General features: G+C 41.4%; 1 protein-coding gene across 3 annotated transcripts; it reads left to right on the top strand.

Moving 5' to 3' along the window:
- Positions 1–3,296: 3,296 nt before the first annotated feature.
- Positions 3,297–14,012, top strand: fgf24 (fibroblast growth factor 24). Of its 3 annotated transcripts, XM_079668182.1 has the most exons (5): positions 3,297–3,992; positions 4,174–4,210; positions 8,615–8,792; positions 11,791–11,897; positions 13,618–14,012. In XM_079668182.1, exons 1-5 carry the CDS (start codon positions 3,961–3,963, stop codon positions 13,894–13,896), a joined length of 633 nt encoding a protein of 210 aa, XP_079524308.1. In that variant the 5' UTR covers positions 3,297–3,960; the 3' UTR covers positions 13,897–14,012. The 3 variants fall into 3 exon arrangements, with proteins under 3 accessions (XP_079524308.1, XP_079524307.1, XP_079524306.1); XM_079668181.1 differs by lacking the exons at positions 3,297–3,992; positions 4,174–4,210 and having other exon boundaries at positions 8,022–8,783; XM_079668180.1 differs by lacking the exons at positions 3,297–3,992; positions 4,174–4,210 and having other exon boundaries at positions 8,023–8,792.
- The last annotated feature ends 10,119 nt before the right edge of the window (positions 14,013–24,131 follow it).

Here is a 24,131-nt window from a genome sequence, read left to right as displayed (position 1 = left end):
CTCACACGCTTGTCGGCCTGTGACTTCTAGTTAAAGAAAAAGGCTTCTGGGTGGCTTATATGAGTCAGTGGTCACCCCTGGGCATCAATCGCCTCACCTTGATATTTGAATGGGACACATATACCCCCCCCCCCCCCCTGACACCCACCGCAACTACCCACCCCTCCTCGGCGGGCCCTGGCACCCCTCCTTTCCTTTAAGTCAATATGTCCGTGTCAGAGATGAAAGTGCAAAGTGGGAGGGACGCGGAGGGGGTCCTGACACTAATGTAGTACATTGGGCTTCACTTACTGATCTGCCAAGTTCTTTTGTGGAGCCCTAAATGCCTGCTAGGGCCCTTTGAACCGCTGAGCGCTCGCCCGCCTTCAGATGCCTCCTCCTCTAGCTTCAATGAGATATCCTCGGTGACATTCCCACAGTCCCGTCGCTGCGGACAGACACGCATTGCTGCTCGGGGACGAGGTTCAAATTCAAAGACTTGAAAGGAGTCTGGGAGTCGTCGAAATAACATCATTCGCCACTTTGTAGCTCTAAATTTGTATTCATGAAATTTGAACAGAATTGGCAAATGTGGCCGCTGAGGAACATCTCAGGCAGAATCTGTGGTTTCAAAGCACTTTCATTGGCTGCCAAGCACAGCACAGCAAGGCAGGTAAACTAAGACCTTTAACTTGCTTGCTTGTTTTTCTCACTCCCTCACTCTTGTCAGCTAATCTCTGTGGGTAACCTTATCCCAACTCTTGAGTGGCTTCCCCCCCCCGCCCGCCTCCCCTCCTCCGTGCCTCAGAAACTGGACTGAGAAACAGCTCACCCCATTCATAAAGCTCACTCTTGTCATGCTCGACCAGCAGCATACTGCTTTTGATTGATTCTCGCTGTTTTATCTTTTTTTCCTCTTCATATAGTGTCAGCGGGCAATTTGCAATTTGTCGGGAGCACCAACTTTTTTGAGTGATGGTGTGAAAATGTAGTTTTCAATCCACATCTGAACTCTCTTCCATTTTAAAGGGTCAGTTTTTTCCAAGTTTCTTGCCATGCGGTTACATTTGAGTTGGGTTTTTTATTGATATTTGGAATTGACTTTTTTGTGTTCAAAGCATCGACTGAATATATATATCTTTTGAATCCTCAGCAAATTCATATTCCCACTTATTTTGAATAATCCAAAATCAACTACTTAAAATACTTTTATCGTTTGGTTTAAAAAAAGACAAATAAAACTGATATTTTGAAATGGTCTGAACCAACCCTAACTCCGCAAAGCGTCCGACAGATAAAGTGTTTTGTTGGTAACTTGTCTGAGACTTCTCTTCTCCAATTGATGGTTGTACTGGAAGTGAATTTGGTGCCAAACCTTCCAACAGCTTAAAAACTAAACAGTGATATGGATAAACAATGTAAACAATCAGGTTCTCAGAGGGGACAGTGCAAGACAAAGCCGATGGAGTCCTTCCATTTAGGTCCTTTTAAATCCCTTTTGTCAGTCAGATTTCATGTATGAAAAGAGTTTTTTTTGGTCCACTGGGCTTTCTTTTGTGCCATAAATAAGTTTACATTTCTAAAATAAATCTTTCCTTCTGACTCCTGATTGGCCAGCTGCCAATGTAACTGGTTGTCCAGACAAGTGCATAGCTGACACATCCAACATTTGGCCTGCAGCCATACATTATTTATTTCCCTATTCTTGTGACTCATGAAAAAAGTCCTCTTTAAAAAAAAAAAAGTGTATCTTCCCTTTTTGCCATGAGCAGAGACACATTTCCGCCTCCTTGTGAGTCACAGGTGGACACATCAAGCTCGCTACAGCGCTCTCCCCTCAGTTGTGGATTTACAGTCATGCTCCGAGAAGTTTGTCACAAACATGTGCTTAAGAGGCGATGAGTGACCCCGCGATGCTGGCTCTATCACAGTCGGCGTGGTAATTGCTGTTTATCATCCTGCCTTCTTTAAATCAGTTGTCAGGTGCTTTTGTTTTGAACTGTAAGCCTTACTTGATCAAACGGAACCAATGCCTCGTATTTGTGAAGAAATCATTAAATTATCTTCCTCGATAATTACTATTTGCCCAATATTTGCTGTGATTTCCCCTCCCTTGAGGCGGACAAGGCTAAATTAGTCATGCTTTAAATTGACATTCTACCCCAGTTGTGTGACAGGGATTATTAAAGTGCACTGCGGTTGTCAGGATCAAGCCTTCTTGTTAGGCAGACAGCCATGAATCACAGGGTAAACACCACATGAACCCACTTTATCCTCTTTACAACATGCACAAAACACACATGACTCAACTTGTCGTTATAAATCATAAACACTTAGATAAATAAAATCCATGCATTTATATTTTTCCGGATAAATAATTGATTTTGTTTGTGTGTTTGCCTTATGCTGATCAGCAGCTGGAGCTCTTAGTTAAACACTCCTTTCAGTCCCCACTAAACTCACTGCAGGAGGCCCTTTGAAATCCCCAACATGGGAAGTTTTGTATGTAATCATTTAGATTCATTTTGAATATCAATGGGGCAGGAATGCCGAGGATCCAGTTTTAATGGGACAATAAAGGCGAACCACAAAGGTTTTTCTGTTTTTTTGATGGCAGCAGGGATGTGGGCTCGCTTTACTGCTGCCAGCTCGTAAACAGATTCACACCTCTCTTTCATTTAAATGCGGGATAAGTTATAGCACATTATTGAAAAAATCGAGGTCGACAACAACCTGCATTTGAATGCTGTCTGGAGGAGCCGAGGCCAATCCACAAACCAGCAGTAGCTTTAAAAACCCGACTGTGACGAGCAGTTTCTGTGGTGGTTACACGCAGCCGCTGTTTATTCTACACCCACCATGACAATGTAATGAAGAAAAGTACGATACCTGTTGATATTTATTATTATGTAAGTCATAAAGGGGTTAACATAATACAACCTGAAAATATGGTTTGACGCAAAAATGAAAATGAAACTTATATAATTTAGAAAAGAAAGTGGATATCGCCAAACGCCATCTCTTATCAGGTGGTCTTTGTCCATAGCCGAACACAATAACAAAAAAATCCAACCTGACTAAAGGAAAAACATTTTATTAATTTTTAAAATCTAAATGCAAACCAAAGAGCACTTTATCTTCTTGCTCTTGTTCTCCTCTGCGCATCGCTTTGCCCACCGAGAGGGAAAAACCCTCTCCAGGCTGATGGTCTCTCCAGGATTACCCTATCAGGTGCAAACCGCTGACATGTTTCCTCCCACCAACAACAAAAAAACCTCTCTGTGCCCAAATCTCAAGCCGCAGACGCACAAACACCACTGACAGGCACTGCTGCGCCACCACCAGCCCCCAAGCCTCTCCAGGGACTGCGATTTCCACTCTGCTTTTCTTTTTGAAAAACATAACTTTGTTATGCCTGGATAAGTTTGTTTGCCCACTTTTAGCGAGTGGTGGAAGGGCGTTTTATTATCACCACTTTAACTTTTTTTCCAGCGTAGCACTTGGTAGAATAAAATGACACACGCAAGGTGTAGAAAGCCCCCGCAGGTACGGACGGAGTTGAGGAGCCTGTGATTTCTGGAGTAGGATTTGGATGGTGGGGAAACTTGGCTATAGGTGCGCAAAACTCGAAGGATATTTTTTTATGAGCGAAGGGGATTTTTGGAGAGGTTGACTTGTGAATCATTTCCACGCTTGGCACCGATTTACGGAGACGTTCCGGGATTTCGGGGAGCCGGGCTGAGAAAAAAACTGGATAATTCACCCCAACAAGGAAACACCTAATGTTGCACTCCGTGACTCTGTTGCTGCTGCTCTCCAGTGATATATCCTTACACTGGGATTCAATCTCCTACTTACCCCCGGAGTTGTGTGCGTAAAGGACGCGCCAGGGAGCGAAAGCAAGAGAGAGGGGGGCGATTTCGCCAACCTTTCCAAATCTGTGGAAGCAGGTGTATTTCAGGTGTATTTCTGCGAGTCAAGATGTCTGTGCTGCCTTCGAGGTTCATATACCTGTAAGTGTTCCACTTCTCCGCGTGCCTTTCTCACATAAAATCATGCATTCTTACCAATAGAAGTCGCTAAAAGCTTCATATTTGCGCATTGCTTTAATCCAGGTAGGCTGCGTTTATTCTTCATGTAATTGCCTGTGTGATTCACTCCCCTCCTCCCTTTTCTCTCCCTCTCTCCACATAGGTGTTTACATTTTCTGGTACTCTATTTCCAGCTACAGGTATGTTTACTCCCTCGTTCAACTCCCTTTTTTGTGTGTGTGCGTTTGCATGTCACTGTGCTGCTTTTTAAAGTAAGAATGATGATGATAGGATATTTTTTAAAGTGGTCACGCAAAAGGCAGATTTCAAATTGCATGTTACATTATTTTGAGAAGAAATCGGCCTCTAATTGTAAAAGGAAAGCATTTGATATGCGAAAAATAAATGGATAAAACCAACAAGGATATTTAAAAAACGAGAGAATTGGACACTTACGCTTTTTTTCGGTGGGATATAATCTAAAAAACATGCAGACATTTAAGGAAAAGAACAAAACAGTTCCCCTGTAATAGTATTATCATAACAGCTACTTCAACAAATATAAAGGCACAATTATAATCCCCATAAAATAACCAATGCCAAAACAATATAACCCGTAGTGAAAAAGAAAAACGCATTTGGTATTAGGGAAACTGGTCTGAAGATTGATCTCCTAAAAGCTATAAATACCTGTAAAAAATATTTTAAGATAGTTTTATAACCTGGAAATAAACTAGCAGCTTTCATATTTTCCAACAGAAATGTTTAATACATATTTTTTGATGCCTGGGGTTTAAATCGTCCTTTGAACAGATGGGTTGCTTGTGCGCTTGTTTTTTTATTAGTCGCGTCTCCCTTTGAACAGTAATGATTTGCAGGCATCCACTCACCTAATTGCGCGCAGTGATTCCCATAAGAGGCAGAGAGCACGCTGCTTCTCTCATAAAGTTATCTGATCACTTTATAGCTATGACGTGTTGGATCATAATTTTTCCACGTGCTGATGTTTCAAATACTTCCCTCTGATCTCAAATATTAAAACAGGATCGTTTTTTTTTTTTTTTAAAGTGTTGTTAAGGTTCTATCCATTATTCACTCCGGGGGTATTTTTTATTCTAAATAAGCATCCAACAGTTGGCAACATATTGATATATTTGTAAAAGTCTTTTTATCTTAGCTATATTTTAGTCACTGAAACTAAAGAATACCAATATTTAGAGCTGCCATTTTGACCTTTTGATACGATACAACCATGTTAGAGGGAAAGTGTGTTTGTAAACTATATAAATACATTTTATGGTTGCCTAATTCTAGTGTTAGCCTACAACGTTTTTTTTTCTTTTTCATTTAGGGCATCACGGTCGGGGGCCTGTAGCTCTCTGACAAAATAACAGGTCTAACCTGAAAGTCAATTTTCTGATCCAGATTTGTTTTAATGAATCAACAATTCCTGGAACCCTAAAAACTAGAAAAACTGCAAAGTTATATAAGTCTATGCACTCTGATTATTCCAACAGAGCTGGCACAAACAAAGCTATAGTGTCGACTGACCACTCCTCAAATGTAAGCGAGGATGAACCCCATTCAGAATATGACCTTAAAGACAAATGAGGTGCACTGATAATTAATAGTCCATGTTTGTTATGGGATGTTGCATGTTTGATGTGGTTATGAAAGAAATCAGATTAGATAAAGGCATTTATCAAACAAAGGAAATGCATTGTGGTTCCCTGAGTGCTTTCAGGATAATGATCAAACTGAAAAAATGCAGGAATAGTCCTTTAATGCCCCCCTTTCACATTCCCTCTCCGTGTTGTTGACCCATTCTGCGGCTAATGGCTCCTACGTGTCATGCTGTGGTTGTGATTTCACGAGGAAAGACAACAGACGCAACCACAGTTGGAAGTAAACTTTGAATGCCCTGCCAACATGTGAGACTGTGTGTTTTCCTATTTGTGTGTGTGACCCTGAGAGATAGCAAGGTGTATCTTAGATGGATGCGACAACTAAGCTTCCTGGGTGAAGATGAGTGCCAGACTTTTGAAGTTTCAACCATATCCGTTTTCATGCTGTGTCTTTGAAGAAAGGAGACAGCGTGATAAAAAAAAAAAAAAAAAAGCTGTTGTCGCTAGTGTTCACCTCAGCCATGTGCTTAGGCTTGCCTTTCCCTTGATGAAAATGCAACTGTCTACCAAACACACCTTTATGTTTGTTTAGAGACGGGGAGATTTGGGATAAATCCCTTAGCGGCCCAGAGAGGCCACGTTTTGTTTTGTGTTCAGGTTTTTTTTTTTCTTGCTCGTCAGCTTTGAGGTTCATTCAGAGAGAAAGTTGACAACAGACGATGCCGATGTTTGACTTTCGAAATCCTTTTAACACATTTTTGTGTGTGTAGTTCTGGATGGACACCAGGCGGTTGCACTAATGTTAAATCTGAGGGAGGTTTTGTATCAAGCTGCTTTCTTTTTTTTTAGCAACAGCTAGGGATCCAAGTGGTTTGTGGAGATCACTTTTCAGTCTTACAATTTGAATCTTTTTTTTTTTCGTTGAATGAAAAGTCCTCTAGGTGCTACTTTTTTCTTTGTTTGTTCAGATGTTGAAGCTACTGCTGCTCATGCTAACTGTTCGGCTCTTAAATGAATCATTGTCTGGAGTTTCTCTTGGGAACAGACACCGAATGTTAAGAGCATCAAATATAAAAGTAGTACTATCGGTTGGGTGCAACATTTATTAAAAAAAACTCCATTGACATTGCCGCTCCTTGGTCTCCAGTACTTATTAAACATCCATTAAGTTCCAATGTACAGTAAATGCAGTTTGGAAAATTCTGTCCATATACATTTGACAGTATGAGTCAAATAGCTTTTGAGTTGAGAATGGCAAATCCTTGTGTTGAATTGAATGGGTTGCATTGGGTTATCAGTTCCCAGATCTAATCTACATGTTATCAGGGTTATCTTTAGGAAGTGCTGGTTCTTGATGCATTTCTCTCTGCTTTTGGTGTTGACTAGTAGTTTGTAAGAAAAATGTAAAAGACAACATTATACCACATGGCTGAGCAGTTGTTTCATGCATACTGTAGATGTACCTGATCTAGAGAAAAAGTCAAATTAAGGCTAGTTTAAAAAAAGGCATTTTCCATTAGAGATACATGGCTAAACAAATTGCTTCCCAAATAAAAATCCCATTGCATGAAGTAAAGTCGGCCCAATTTAAGGTTGTGATGCCTTTAAGTCATTATTAACATCACAAATTAGTGGCTGATACATTTGAATATCAAGCCTCTCATTTTCTACATTGCCAAGCGTAACATTACGGGCGTGTTTCCGAAATGTCAAGATACAGAAGCTGTGTCCCAGTTCTGGGGCTGAATCCTCTGAGGTCCACATTTCTAGAGCAAATACGTCATAATGAGGCAACGAGCCTTTACTATTTAAAAAGCCCCAAGTCCAAATGTGGCTCAGAAATGGGAGGGCAAAGTCCTTAAGAAGACATTTAAAGTTGGTGTCCAAACTCAACATCCAATTATCTTTTTTGGGAGGTTAAACCATTGCTTTTTCGTGTGCGGCGTGAAACTCACCTTTCTGTACATCGTTCTTTAAAGTATTATTATATGTCACCTGATTTAAGAGAGCTAATGTTAGTAGCCTCCATTTGATTTGCAAAAGTTTATTTTTCCTGTCCGAGCTTAAAAGATTTCTTCTTCCGAGACCACGATTTCCCCTCATGTTTTCTACATGTCATTAATTTACTAAAGTTAGAATAACAAGAACTCGGGGTATGTAATGTGTATATAATTAGCCACCTGAGAACAGCCACATAAAAAGCCATTACTGTGCAATTACCACACCATACAGCTGGGGAAATGGGATCTTGGCGTGAACACAGATTCCTGGGCTTCTGAAAGTATACGTTTCCTCTTCCACATGTTGGGTGACACATTTGCTTTTCTGACGAGCTGTCGAAGTCTGTGGTTTCCTCGGTTTTTATGTCAGGTCTTAGGTGACTCATAAAAAGCCTTCTACTAAATTCTGAAAGGTGAATTTGCAGAATCAGAAAGTCCTCCTGTTTCGGAGGTGCCTCATGCCATCCCCTCCGTCTTGTCTTCCGCCCGCTGCCTTTCCTAATTTATGGACCGTACTTGGCCTGCAGGCAGATATTTGTTTGATGATAGTGCAACAGGTCTGGATGCTTCAGGTGTATAATTGCTAGTGGCTTGTGGAAATGGAATACAGGTTTCTCAATATCGCCCGGGGCACATAGTATACCGCTGTCTCAATCTGAAGCAGAAGGCTGCACGATAGGCTCTGCACTTGTTCTGTGGGATTTGTACTCAAACGGTGACTTCATTAACACATCTCGTACATAGTTTATCAGCTCGTAAATGCAATGCATGTCAAATGTGCGAGCTGAAAGCAGGAAGTGAAACGCTCAAATGCCGCAGCCACAATTTCCCGGTTGGAGTTTTTCGCGCCTGGAGCGTACATTTTTTTGACACACGGCCTATAAAAGCACACATTACTATCAACACCTGCGCCGGGACGATCTCTAACCGCCTGTCTTCCCCTCTTTCTATGCTTCTTTCTCTTCTGTCTTTCTCTCAGGAATCCCAGCAGACCTCTGCTGATTTCAGGATTTACATCGAGAACCACACGAGGAACCCGGACGACCTGAGCCGGAAGCAGGTCCGGATCTATCAGCTGTACAGCCGGACCACGGGGAAACACGTGCAGATCCTCGGGAAGAAAGTCAACGCCAACGGAGATGATGGGGGCAAGTATGGTATGGGAGAACTCCTGTGCATCTCACCTGACATGCTAGCTAGTTTCTTTACAGCAGGATGAGAAAACCTCCAACAGCTACCGGCCAGATGTTGTTCCAGCCATCGTATGGAGATCATGTTTCCATGCTCAGTGTTTAGCTTCGGGAAAGTGGATGGAGAACTTACTAAGAAGCCGCCAACTTCTGTATGGGGTCGCTGGAAACATGAAATTGCTGACTTTGCAATGATTTTTTAACGCAGCGTTTGGGTATTCAGAGCAAGTCTGTTCTTACCTTGATTGATTTATAGTTCAACAAGGTCATTATTTTGGCCAGAACCCCTAATGTGGACCACAACTGCAACATATTCTTTACTGTAGGTTTTAACTATTGAGGTTTGGATGCAGTCATGGCATTATTGAACTTAATTGTCTCAGACATATTTGGAAATGCAGATCAGTAAAGTATTAGAACTTTAAGAGCAAGCAAAAATATAAATCTTTAACCTTTCATTTTCTTTACTACAAGATGGTTCACAATAGTCACTGTCACATTTGATGTTGGATATTAGCTATCAGTGCAAAAATGTTAAGCATATAGCGAAACTGAGAAACGGCATTTGAAGGGTTTAGTTTGACTGAATATAACATGTTCATCCAATGGTATGCTCCTACCAATCTCAAATATACCTTGTCTGCCTTTTGAACAAACTTGTTCACTATTTCATATCAAAACAAGAGCAGCAGATGAGTAAATTGAAGGTCAGGCCTTGTTTTGTGCGTTCCTGCAGATATTTAGCTCATAACAGCTGACTCACTGCTCTGAAATTGCCGGTCTTGAATGCCTCTGAGTGAGTGTGTTCAGTCACAGATGCGCCGAGGCGAAGTTTCCTCACTGCTTGTTAGAGCTTGAGTGGAAGCAGATCCAATTTTTCCCATGAGGCCTTGCCAATTCTGCCCTCCGCCCCTCCTCCTCCTCTTCCTCCTCCCCATCCAGCTGCAGTACCTGGCACCTGTGAACTCCTTTGCACTCACTAATAACGCTCAAGAAGATCCTCTCTCAGTCACTGCAGCTTCACATCTGAGGGCCACAACCAGAAATATATCGCTTGGTTACAGAGCATTAAAACCTCTAAGTCCTTATTAGTGCAGCCATCCTTCTTCTTGGTAGCATATTCATTATTTTTAAGAGACTAGGACAATCCTTTTTTGTCATAAATGATGCCTGATGTCCACTCTGAGCACAGGGTGGTTCTCCCTAAAGGCTCTTAAACTGATAGATGCTGCAACGTGGCATTAAAGCATGGAGCTTTCAACTCTCCTGACAGGTGACCCCATGCTGAGGTTAATTCACGCCTGTGGACCCTCCTTGTTTATGTTGCCCCATGAGAGAAACCCAGGTGAACAAGAAGTCACTGGGAGTGGGATGTAATGGTAAACATTGAGCAGTTATTCTAACGTCGCTGTCAGATTTTGAAATGTTGTTCCCCTTTAATGTGCCGGCTATGGCTGCCAATGGAGTCTCGGGCCTGGGAATTGTTTTTAAGACATGTCAAGAGTTCATTTACAAAACATCCCAGTGACCACTCTTTCTCAAAGATATATTTCTTGTTGAGCCAACTGAGATAAAATGAAATATTTCAATTTACAGACAAAGGGTATCTTACAGTAGGGAGGGAAATATTGTTTTATCTGATGTTCTAGGTCGATGTTTCATAGCTGAGGTTGAATTTTGGGTCTCCGTGCAAAACCAACTAAGTGAGAAAGCCAAACGCTTGTCACATGACTTTTAGAGAGCTGAAATATCTTTATAAACAACATTCACTTTAGACTTGTTGGATTCTTTTCCTTCTTACAGCCCCTCCAAGCTCCCTCCAGTGATACAAAATACAATCTCTATCTCCCAAATAAGACGTACGAACAGGAATCTCTCCAAACAAAAGGAGGGAATAACTTGTTCCACCTTTGAGACAGGTTTCCCACTTTCCTCCCAAGGTTGTATTTAAGGGTGAGGAGGAGGGGGAGGAGGAGGAGGAGGAGGAGACGGGGGAGTTACTTCTGCCCTGGAGCCCGACCCATCCCCTTTCGCCTATTCTTCCTCTGCTCCCTTGAGCGCTACTGAATGGCCCTGTGTGTTAAACAAATGGATCATCTTAACTTTTTGATTGAGTGAGCACAGACTAAAGGGAACTTGAAACCTAATCCTGAGGGGCACATAACCGCTCCACAAATGTTTGGCCGATCTCTTTGCTGGTCGAGGGGCGAGCGCAGACAAAGGTGACCTCGCAGGGGTTAACATTCAGGGTGGGGTGGGGTGGGGTGGGGTGGGGGGGGGGGGGTTATAAAAGAGCCGCCGGGATGCGTCTCGAGAGTGGATTACTGCTGCGTCAGGGTGGAGTGGCGCTGGCATTCTTGTTTTGGTGCATATGTGGTTTATTGTTAAGACATTTTTACACCTAAAGATAACTCTTTTCTCTGCAGACGCGTCAGTTTTTGGTACATTTTTGTTAAAGAAAAATGTCTAAATCATTGAAAAAAATGTCCACATCCACTGATTGAATGAATCTCATGCAATATGTGTTTTTAACAGACCAAAATCGTGTTCCTGGATATTCCAGAATTGTGTTGTCCTTTTGATCTCTGTATAAATACATGTTTATAAGTGGTGGTTAACTTTGGTTGTGGTACATATTATGGCACTTTAATCCTGACATATCACCGTAATATTAACACCCAAAAAACTGTTCAAAACATTTAATCTTTGCAATTTTATGCTAAATATGTGAGTTTTCTGAGTGAGGTACTTAGAGCGTTCAGTTCGCACGCTTCCTTTGCAGGACTGGTTCTAAAATGAAATACATTGTTGGTGTTAACTTCAAGAAATTGAGTGTTACAAATAATCACCATAAGTGTGAATAACAAATGAGATATAATGAAATGTGCATGGAATCAGGACCCTTAAACCATGTGATGCGAAAGACTTGCTGTTAACAGAATCTTTTTTTTCTTTTGTTTTCCAGCCCTCCTTGTTGTCGAGACGGAAACCTTCGGGAGCCACATCCGAATTAAAGGAAAGGAGAGCGAACACTACATCTGCATGAACGAGAAGGGCAAAATAGTCGGACGGGTAAGAATCTCTTGGTTTTCAACCCACTGACCCTCCAGTAAATGATCAATATTTTCACTTCTTAATCGCCACTTCCTAATATCTAAATGAATATTTTAAATGGAGCTCTTAATCCGGGCTGAATTGAACGCAGCCTCAGATCTGCTTTCTCCGGCTGTTTTTTGTACACCCTAACAAAACCCCTTTGATAACTCCCAGCCCTTCTTCCATTACGTAATCGGCCTGCTCCTTTGACACTCGATCAGTCAATTATGGACTGCAATCACCACAATGCATTGAGAGACTAATGGTCACTTAGGAGGAATGCCATTGCAATTATATCACTTAGTCACACCAGGTGGCCACAGGCGCGGGATGACTGCATGTGACTCTGACCAACGCTGCGATATGGAAAATAAGTTCATATTTGAAAAGGCCCACGTGTGATTTATTTGCATTAATAACTCAAGTTGTCATCATCACAGCATCTGCAATAATTCACACACGCTTTCACTCTCTCATCACGGTCATCTGTTAGAAACATGCATTTTCTTTTAGTTGCCTGGGCGTCATTGGTTTAAAGAATGTTCCTCGACTTCTTCCTTTAAACCAGCAAAGAGTCATTTTCACAATCGGTTCAAATGACATTAACATTATTCATCGCTGTTGACATTCAGCTTGTTTAATGATCATTTGTGTAAACTGTACATTTTAGACAGATTCAATTAAACGGGCATCAGGATTTTGAAAGTGTCTCCACCCAAATGTTAGATATTTTCTAACTTACCCGTATATCTACGAAGGCATGCAGATAGGAGATATGAGATATGAGATATTTACTTCCACCCTGCTTTAAAAGCTTCAGCCGCTCTGTTTTCTAGGAAGGCTGTTCTGTATCGGCAGATAATCCACAGACATCACAGTGAACAGGTTTCAGTGGAAATGCTCTCTTCCAAAGAATAGTCTGATGCAGCCTCACAAGACTTCTGAGATGTCTCATTGCAAACAGCCTGCTGTGACCAAGGAGCAAAGTATTAGAATCCTCCAGCTTTTCCTCACTACTTAGCATTTGTATAATTTAAACAAATCAAACTCCACACCAGCATGTTTTTGCGAGAGAGATTTGATGACTTTCATGAATTTAAAGCTCCATATCTTCAATCAAAAGGTTAAATGAGATCATTGGCACCACTTCTTCTATCTGTTAGGCCGGTAAGCTAAGCTAACTGGCTCTTGCTGCATATTTAGCCTGCAGAATTGTTTCTCACATGGCAAACAAGTAAATGATTGTATTACCCATAAAACCAAACTGTTCCTATAAAATACAGCTACTGCAATGTGGCCTGTTACCTGAAAGTGAAATAAAGATTAGTTGTTAAAAAGACTGACAACTTAAATAGTGCAGCAGAGAGTTAAGCGTGCGGGAAACGCCACGATAGTGAAAGGGAATTCGTATGCATTTTAAGTTTTACCCCAAACTCATTGGAAGAAGTTTTCCACCTCTGAAAGTAAGATTTCAAATGTCATGCTGTCCTTGAATTTATTAGTTTGCGAACCGCTTTAATGTAAAATAAGTGTTAAAATTCAATCAAAAATGTAGGTTTTCAACACAAAACCAACATTTTAAACTTACACCAAATTTCAAATCAAAAACATCCCACACACACACAGATGAAATGCAAATCAGCCATGCCACTATGTTGATCTTTAATGAATATCCTACTTCTTCTTCTTTGCGTAGCCCGATGGACGGAAGCAGGAGTGTGTGTTTGTCGAGGAATTCCTGGAGAACAACTACACGGCCCTCGTGTCGGCCAAGTACAAAGGATGGTACCTCGGCTTCAACAGGAAGGGGCGGCCCAAAAAAGGCTCGCGGACCACGCAGAGGCAACAGGAAGTCCACTTCATGAAGCGCCAGCCGAAGGGCAGGCTGGACCCGCTGGAGGAGTTTCGCTTCACTCCAGTTACTAAGCGGACACGAAGGGCTCGGCGGTTAAAAGCCAACTCCAAGAGGAACTGATGGGACCAATCAATGGGACAGGACAGCACTACTTTTCCTCAAAGGGGGGGAAATAGAAAAAAAAAAAACGAACTTAACTGAAAAAATCTCAAGCTTCTTCTTGTCTTCACCTTAAAGACTTCACTTCTGTAAAAGAAAGACAGACAAAAAGAACAAAAAAAAAAAAGATGTTTTATTTTTGTATTTCAGGATGACTGAATGTTTCCTAACTCTTGGATTCTTCTGGGTTGATGTCATTGTGCTAACGTGTCTGTCATGTTATTTATACTGGATACACTAAAGGACCTCTGAGAGAAACTGTCGCCGTCCTCCTCGGCCACGTTTGAACTGAAGGCAGTGCACTCTCTCTTCTTTTTTTTTTTTTTGTTACGCGATGTTATAAAAATCAGCCAACTAGAGATTTATTGGAATACCTGTCCCCTTTTTTTTTGTTTGTGTTGCCCCTGACAACGCGGATCCCATACTTTCCACTGGAATCGGACACCATGGAGACGAACCGGAGAGAGGTGGCGGTCGCAGGTGACTCTGTGCTGCCGGGATAACTGTGTAGCTCTGAGTGCAATATTTTACAGGTCTCTCTCTCTTTCTCCGCCTCTCTGCTTTTTTGGCTTTGTTTTTCCATATGTCTCTCAACCTCAGCTCCACTGGCGGCTCCAGGAATGCTGTGTGTGATTCCCTTGACGTTTCCTGTGATTCAGCTAAAACACGACATGCTTTGACTAGTCGGGCACCAGCCGTGGCTTTAGTCTTGTTTAAACAGCTAAAAAGAAAACAATACAAACAAAAATATTACAGCTGATGTGATTCATAACTCCACTAAGTCTTCCAACTTCATCACTATGTATGCTAATCCCTCTTGTCGCCCACTTTCATAACAGCTCTTCCTCAAAGAAAAGGATGATTCTTTGAGTGTGAGCTAGCTCATATTTTTCGGGGCTGGTGATGAAGACGTCCTCTACCTCCTTGTTCTTCTGTGTTTATCTTCACCTAGTCTGACTGTCTGTGCTCAGTTAATCTCCAGAACCTTTCAGACGCTCTTCTGTTTTTTCTCTTCCAAAATCATCTTTCGACCGTGAGCTCATCTTTGCTCCATTTCACACTCGACACACTTTTAGGAAAGCTTATCCCTGTGCTTGTTTTGTGATCTGCAGACAGGAAGACTGTAGCCCTTTACTTCCTTAAAGGTGGGGTAGGTAAGTTTGAGAAACCGGCTCGAGATACACTTTGTTATATTCCATGGAATGCTCTTAACATCCCGATAGCAATGAATATCTGAAATGCTTTGACAAAAAAATCCATAAACATTTTTAATCTGTGGAAGCCGTGGCGCTGTAAAAAGCACGACCAATCATCTGAGCCGGCCCGGCTAAAGTAACTGGATGGCCTACCTGCCCGTCAGCCTTCCATCTGTGCACAAACTTATCTCGTGCCCTCATTGGTCATGTGCGCGTTCGTGTGTGTTGGGGGAGGGGCTCTGTAAGGAAGTGGCAGATTTTGTCCGGCTGTGTATTTTCAAATTCTAGCGCACTCCAGCTGGTTTCTCCAAAATGACCTACCCCACCTTTTAATTCACATTTGACAATTAAGACTTCTCCTCAGAAACCCAGATTTCTCGAAATTGTGGGAATATGTTCTGAAAAAAAGGGGAATAGTCTTTGCTTCAATCATTCCCTCTCTCACTGACGACGAACTCCAGCCTCCTCTCACCTGTAGTGTGTATTCACCTGTTTCCGAGTTGCTACTAACAACATGACACATTTATGATCTTTTTTTTTTTTTTTAAACAAATGTAAGCGAAAAATAATTTTATGACTATTATTAAGATATTTATTGCCTCCCTTTGTAAATAAAATGTGATGAGTTTTATTTGGCCTCTGTTAATAAAATGAGGACTATATTTTAAAAACTATTTTATGTGTTTTTATTGCACTGGAGAAAGCCTGGTTCAGGATGGAACTCAACAATGTGAACGTTGATTATCAGACGTCCTTAAAGAGAAATGCTGCAGGTAGCCATTGGTTGGACATAGAGTACATTCCCTTCTCCTCATACTGCCAAGGTATGCATTTTTATATACAAACCCAAAGTGTGAGGACTGCTTTTAAGGTCAGATGTTTTTAAATTGAGAACGCTCTATTGCAACATCTCTACAGGCTTTGTATATCACCTTGAAGGGCAACAAGAGTTCACGGTTTGTGCTTTCTTAAAACCTCAATATCATAAACACATTATACAAAATAATTGGGCCAAGAAAATAAAATGTATCTTTGTATGTGCTCCTTCTATTAAGTGTCAATAACTAAGATACACATGTATTAAAGGGGCCCTATTCTGCTAATTTTCAAGTTCATATTTGTGTTTTTTGCCTCTACTGAGACATGTCTCCATGCTTCAATGTTCAAAAAGCTCTTTATTTGTCTCATACTGCCTGTGCTGCAGCACCTCTTTTCACCCTCTGTCTGAAACCAGAGCCCAGTCTGCTCTGATTGGTCAGCTGGCCGGCTCTGTTGTGATTGGTCAACAGCTTAAAGATGTTTCGCCCCTTATGTACAATCTGTTGGAGCGCTACCCAATAAAAAAGTGATTATTACGTGGTGATGTCACTATGTTATGGGAAATAAACAAAGGAGTCCAATCGAACGTCAGGATTTTAGCCTTTGCAGACCATTTACATGCACTAAAACCAATATATAAACACACAAGAGAAAATGGGAAACCTCAAAAAGCAAAAATAGGGCCTCTTTAATAAAATGGGATTATATATATATATATATATATATATAAAATGGGATTTTATATATATATATATATATATATATATATATATATACACATATACATATATACATATATAGCACCATACACCACACCAAAGCTGTGAAATCCCCCAAAAATAAAATTCTCATCATTTGTCAAGATTGAAGATAACCTGAGACGTAGCTTTGTCAACATTTCAGCACTTAAAAAAACAACCTACTTTAAATGTTCTGCCAACCAGTAAACATACAATATTTGAGACATTTTTCCATCTTTTTAAAAGCGCTGAAGGAATGTGGAGTAGCATGTCTTATAATGCTGTGTGCTGGAATGATGTTTACAGTAACCGTCAGACTGAAAGATGGTGGCTTTGAGGGAGAAAAAAATACTTTTGTTTAAATTCCTGGCGATGCTATCAGCCCCCCTCCACCCCGGTAGTTACCTCCAACAGACCCAGACGTCCCCCCTGCGCTCCGTCATGGGGCTTTGGACGTCTGGCCTGCTTTTAAAAGGTGGAAACATAGTGTTGATGTGTGACCCAGTAATCACCATTAACATAATGGATCAGCACTGAAGGTGGAGGGTGGAGGGGTGGGGGGGCAGCGAGGGATGACTGCAGAAGTTCAAGTTTTATGTCCCTTCATCTCGTCATGATCTCTTTCGACTGCTTATTATCTTCTCTGAACAAGAATGATTTTTACTGAGAAAGAAAAAATGATTTCCTGCAACAATCTGTTACCATGGACAAGAGTTCAAGGCTTTTATTGTCATGTGTACATAGCTACAGTTTAGTTATGACAATTAAAATCTTAGGGTACAGGCTCCTCCAACAGTGCAAGCAAAGTAAATAAAGTAAATAAAATAAATAAAGTAAATAAAGTAAATAAAATAAAATAAAACAAGTAATTGGAATATTGATATAAGATGCAAATGATGATGTTATGGATGTTCTTTCAAAAGTTCAGGTGTTTAACCGTCTGTATGTATTGAATGTGTTTAAGTAATCATTTGAAAAATATTAAAATTGCAACAAATAAATACTTTTATGACACTGTTTCCCAAGTGCCAAAGTTTAATATTGTGCATGACTATCTTCAGATATGAAATGTTCTTACGGACTCGGAGATAAATCAGCCGTGGTCGAGGAATTTAATCAATGCAACTTTCCAAAGCCTGCAAATTCTATTTCTAAGATCTTTTTTCTTTTTTTTTTCAACCACATACTTCAAACTTGACCAAGCACAGCCAAACTGCATCGGGGTATATTGACATTTAAACGAGCGCCGATGGTTTCCAACGTGTCGGGCGATTCGCAATAAGGAGACGACATTTTGCATAAGCCTCCCGCTAGGCTTTTCTCTGACTCAACCTTTGATCAGTGGAGGCTAGATGGTCTTGGAACTGGACCAATAACTTCAAAATGAAACATAGAATTCGGTTTTTGCAAAGCCCAGCCCCTTCTCAAAGGAGGAGGAATCTTTAATTACCAAGTAGTTTATATTCTATTATTAGAACATCTAAAGCACACTGAAACAGTGCACAATGGATACAGTATGAAACAGACAGCGGTGTCAATGCACAGAAAAACTCTGTGGTTCTGCGTAAGTTATACACATTTCAGTGGAACAACCAAAAGTGGTTCTTTGGCCTCGAGATCAGCAACCGCGCACTTAACAATTAGCCCTGTCAACAGAAATCTATTCTGTTTGAGACATGAAACAAGTTTTGACTCCCTGAATATTACTGAAATTGTTCCTCAAGGTCAGTGAAAAACAAAAGTCAAACGCCAAACGAAACAGAAAACACAGTTTGAGCTATAATACACCTTCTGTCATTAAATGCAGTTTCACGTCACGTCATTTACTGTCATAACAGGATTGCTGCTGCCGCCCTTCAACTCTAAACCACAGTCGCCTTTTAAACGGAGGATCACACAGTGTTTCCCTGTGGATTTCTCAAAGTATTTTTGAACCCATGGCTGAGTTTTGTTTTTATAGGATCACAAATGTGCTTACTGTATATACAGTTTGTGGAAAGCCAGACCTCTTCTGTGTTCTCCTCATAACAACATGTGGCCAGCGTGTTATGAATAAGGGTCAAAATGATGGCCAGCCGTTTTAGTGTGTCAGCCCTATTTATATATGTTTCAGTGTGAAGCTTCGATATGTTTTTATTGTCATTTGAAAGCAATGGTTAATGCCCCAATCTACAATGTGTTGGATCACATGAATAAAAGCATAATCACCTACAATTAAAAGGTTTGACTTTTAATCTGCACTCATATGTCCTTTGATGTGTGGCTTAATTGATGCTTCTGATCAACCAAACCTATTATATGAAAGTTAGAGTATTAGTGGCAGAAGTAGTAATTAAAGTACAAACAGCTGAAGGAGAACAAACCTCTAAAAACTACTGAGAAAGAAATATTTATATTTGAACTGACAGTTTTGGGCTTTCCATTTCAAATAGCATGGACAATGTTCTTTATTATTGACAGGCTCAGACAAAGTTTTGCTGAAATATTAAGAAATTACATGACAACAAAGATGGGTACAAATCCACTATTTTCTCATCATATCTTTAATGCCTTTTTATGGCATTCTTGTCTTTAAAAAAAACAGATGAAGAGAACAGACTCAAAATGGACCGAGCGAAAGGAGTTTAACATTTCACAACGGTCCCACTGTGGGAATCAAACCAGTGACATGTGGCACACGCAGTAACCATCTAACTACCAAAGTGTTGCATGTTCTTATCATTTCCATTCACACCTTTGAGGTATGACTTTATTCTCAGCATTGTCCTTTCTGTAAAGTAGCATGCCGAAAAGGGACACTCCGTAATGAACCACAGAATCCAACATGTAAACATACATAAACACTTTCTCTCTTTTCTCATGTACACACACAGACACACCAGTCAGCCTCGTCCCAGCATCAACAGATGCCAGGTGACACAGCTCATTAACTTCTCCTTTCTCCTATTCTTTTGGCTCCTCATTGTCTTGAGATATGAGATGGGCCTTTGTTGAGAGTTTTGCCCCCTTTTCTCTCGGCCAGGCAGGGCCCATAATTAGTGCTTTGCGCTGGGCGTACTTTCTCACAGGGCTACGACACAATTAATCAGCACTTTCCCACCAATGGGCAGAATCCGCTTGATTCTATCAAGGCCACATTTTTAAGTTGTGACGCCTTTTTCCAGTAATAAAAGTTGTACACATGAGACAACAATGAGGTTTCAGCATAGATGCTACATTTGAACAACAACACATTAGTGGGTGAATTACATCACTTTATCCTTTAAGCTGTAAAACAAATAACAGTTTTAAGTATGTGTTATGCGTCGTTTAGGTCCGCAAGGGAAAGATTAGCCAGGAGGGATTGTTTCGGAAAACCAAGCGCCGGGTGCCAGGAGATTTGGAGTAAGTTCAGCAAGCAGTAATTTACCTGGCATCTGAGCACCTGTTTGTAAAGCTCACCTGTCTGGAGCTCCACACGTTAAAACAAGGCTTAGAAGAAGTGTCAGTGATGTTTGGTGTCCTGACGTTTTTCTTAAAAAAGGTTAGACAGTACACCATTTTGAATCCAATCCATCGATGCACCGATCACTTGATTTATTTTTGGATTGTTACCTATTGGGCTAGTTTGACCACAAAGAGGTATGTCTATATAGAAAGCAAACTTAAGACACATTTTTAAAATCACAGTTGCAGGAAAGATGTGCCTGATGTTCCATTTGTTACATTTGATTAGGATACAATTTGTATGAGACTTGGAGAGATTGGAAAGGGACCAACGGCTGATTTTTGCCTTTACTCAGAAATCCAAGAGATATGAAATGGGCTACGAATAGGATGATGGCAAAGAAAAAAAAAAGCCAAACTCAGATTACTTAGTCCTCCAGTCAGTTTAAAACTAACGCAAAGAAAACATTTGGGAATAAGATAAATTAAATCTGGTTTAACGGTAGGAGACCAGAGAGATATGTGGAAGAACAGTAGTAAACAAAAGGAACACTCATGCAGACCTTTCACCTGAGGTCGGAGCACAGGTCCTCTGCTGCTAATCTGACATATGTTTTCATGAGCCAAGACAAGCAACCCTGCCATGGTGGCCGCTCTCCAAAACTAATGATGTCAAGTGATTCCCTCTCACAGAATCCCTTTTAAAAACAGAATGAAAGAGGCAGAGAGGGAGGGAAATGCGGGGACTCTGGGGGTCCAGCGAGGGTATGAAGTTAGAGAGGAGGGGGGGGGGGGGGGGGGGGGCAGGTTGCAGCAAAGAAGAGGACTAACCCACACATTGTGACTAAACCCAACATGGGGTCGCTCAAAGACCCTACCGGCTACTTCCCGTGCCAAATGTTACCCCTCGCCACTATCATATCATTGTACAAAGAGAAAAGGGCTCACTTTATATTTACGCCATTGTTATTGCCAGAATATTGCTTTTAATTGCTGTCCTGGTTTCCCCGCTGCGGTATAGGACGAGTCTGAGACGATTACTCAAAGTAATGGAGCATAATGATGTCTCGGAACGGCCCCTAAAGCTCAGGTCAGGGGTTGGACAATGTGAACATTCAGCTACTTAGCTTCCTTTGCAACTTTGTGACAAAATCTGTTTGCCCAACACCAATTAAGATGCCTCTCTGTACGCTCTGGTCAATGGGTTTGACGGAGGGGGTCGTCCAACGAGTTGACATGTCCCTGAGCACGAACAAGCTGGCCTGTGTCCTCGCCTCAATAATTGGTGTCCCTTGCAACGTGCCGCTTCCCAGGGCTGTCCTTTGTGTCCCCATGGCAGTCCTAAATGAGGGGAGTCAGGGCTTTAATGGGACTCCTGTTGGTTTTAAACAAACACAGGGCGACCCCCTACTGTTCAGCATGTTGCATAGAACAGCTGGGAGTCCACAGGGCTCTCACTCGGGAGCCGGCAACCCCCACGGGGGCCCAAGGGCTCGCTGCCTCCTCCCCATTGTGCCGCTGATGACGTCCTCTCAGGAGCTCGACACTAATTCTTTTCAGACAAGTTTCAGTGGCCTGATTGCAAGGTGTGGTGCCAAGTCACAGAGAGCGGTGGGACGTAATGCTGTGCTGGTATGTGATTGGCTGCTAGGGGGGAATGTCGACCAAAAGTTTAAAGAAAAGGATGAATGTAGTGAGCAAGTGTGGTGGCTCCAACTGGAACGGGATTCAATTCTTCTTGATTGTTATAGGAAGACATTTTGTACAGGTGCGTCTCATTTCCCTGTACCACCACACAGAAAGGCAATTCTCGAGGCGAAACTTCTCCAATAGGGTCAAATCTTTAACAAGTGGTCTAAAATATTGAGCTATCCATGGCTGAATTGTAAACGCACAAATTAAATTAATGGCCTTTGGCATTGAAGCAGGAAGTTTATTGTCAGCTCCGCCTTGGTCAAATTCAAGCCAGAGCACCTGTCAGTCATCTTGAAGACATGTCTGCTTTCAAACGACCTTCAGCTGAGGGAACCTGCAACTGGGAAGCCAGCAGAGGTTGCAGACAGACGTAACTAAATACTTTACAGAAAGTTTGGTTTTACTTTTCAAACAGGCCTTATCCCTTAATACAAGCAAGACTCTCAAATGTCAAAAACACAGACTGATCAATGACATAAGAAACTTATTTGGTTAATGTTTATTTAATGAAAGTACACACACTGTGGCTTTAATCGCTCTTCACAGCATCTTGAATTTCAACATTTGAGCTCCTTGATTTGCTGGGAAAGGAACATCGTGGCTCCTCGCCTGAATTTCATTGAGAAAGCAGGGAGGATTTGTCAATGGGGCTCTTGAGTGCAGTGTTGATGTTGTGTGGCTAATGTGTTTGCGCTGGCTGTGATAGAGGGGATTAGCTCCTTTGTGGTGGTCTGCTGGGACCGCAGACTACTGGACTTTGAAAGCATACTTGCCAACTTACTCACAGGCAAATCAAAGCCTGTGAAAAATTGTTCCCTCGGCACCTAGTTGACTGGTTGACCTCTGTGTCGGAAACACACACACACACACAGTCTGTTCCTCCAACTGTTTGTAGAGCAGCTGGGGGTCAAGGTGACAAATGGCAAACACCAAATAAATCTTCTGATGTGATCACCGGCTAACTAGTCAGCCAACAATTAACCTGCTTCCTCTGATAAAGTTGAAACCAGTTTTTTATCTCATGCTATCTGTACATACATCTCAAACCCACAATTAGACAAAGTTCAAAGTGTTTTTACAACCGTTACATTACTGCAATGTCACTCGTTTGATTCCAGCCTTAGGGCCTTTGCTTTATTGGCATACCCCTCTTTGTTCCCCAATATTTACTTTGCTTTTACCGAGTCAAATAAAGATTTAAAAAAACGCCTGAATAGTATTTTGTTTTTATAGATCTAGTCTATGAAAAGGTTGAAAATAAACCTCATAATGTATCATCACAGGAACATGAGGTGTGATCCAAAACACAAGAATGTAAAACCCATTCAGGTCAAACTCACTCACATCAAAAAGAGTCTTCTCTACTTCCTCTCCAGTTTTCTAAAGACAATTGATCTTTTCCCCCATCTTTTCATCCTCCATCTGCAACTTAACTTTATGAAAGCACCGTGACAAAAGCCTCCACACCCACACACAAACACTCATATGTGACCTCTGCGATGCCCCTGCCAGTGTGTTTACAGTAAACTGAACCAGTCCTAAGTGTACCCCACAAAGGACCCTGCAGCCTTTGTTTTCCAGCACACTCCCAGGAGCCTTGCGAGGATGAAACAGAGGTATGAGCTTCTAAAGTTACCTCTTAATGAAACGTATCAACGCCGCCAATCACAGTGACACAGAATGCCAATAGCTTTTCGCCACGAATGGACGAACTCTGGGAGAGCTCGACTGAGAAAAAGTCAGCAACAGAGGAGGCATTCATCTACTTAGAATAAAGAATAAAAAGTGTATATTTATGCTGTGTTGTCCAAATATGCACACCACTATGTTTGAATAACAGCTAGAAGTATAAAATGTTGATGTATTATTGTGCGTCAACATGGAGAATACGGCCCCAAACTGACTCGCTTAACTCACAGTTTGTGAAAATGGAAGTCTGCTTTATTGCAACCCCACATTGTGTGTCAAGCTTTTTTAAATGTTATTTAACCCTGAAACGGCAGTAGTGTTCAGCAAAGAATCTCTTATAAAAAAAACTGGTATGCTAGCTGACTTGTACCAAACAGCAAATAAATTAAGCAGCTAGCTGGTGATAATAATGGCAGCCTTGACATTCCCATGAACAAACCATGAAACTATACTTAATCAATCCACAGACTTAAGATATGGACCTAGTCACCTTGATGTCACTCAGAGGTTTCTTAAGAACCGTGTCAAAGCTAGAAGTGGGAGGATATTAGGAAAGCAGAGAGCAAGCTGCTAGCAACATGAAACGGCACCTGCTTACTAATAGAATCAAAAACAGATGCATTTTAGAAAA

This window comes from Notothenia rossii (assembly GCF_949606895.1).
Source record: "Notothenia rossii genome assembly, chromosome: 3".
Taxonomy (NCBI): domain Eukaryota; kingdom Metazoa; phylum Chordata; class Actinopteri; order Perciformes; family Nototheniidae; genus Notothenia; species Notothenia rossii.
Note: the sequence above shows the minus strand (reverse complement) of the source record. Positions and strands in the feature narration are given on the sequence as shown.

Coding starts and splice junctions, on each gene's coding strand:
- fgf24 (XM_079668180.1), top strand. CDS start 8,411: ATGTGCGAGCTGAAAGCAGGAAGTGAAACGCTCAAATGCCGCAGCCAC. Junction 8,793..11,790: donor AGATGATGGGGGCAAGTATG/GTATGGGAGAAC, acceptor TTTGTTTTCCAG/CCCTCCTTGTTGTCGAGACG. Junction 11,898..13,617: donor AGGGCAAAATAGTCGGACGG/GTAAGAATCTCT, acceptor TTCTTTGCGTAG/CCCGATGGACGGAAGCAGGA.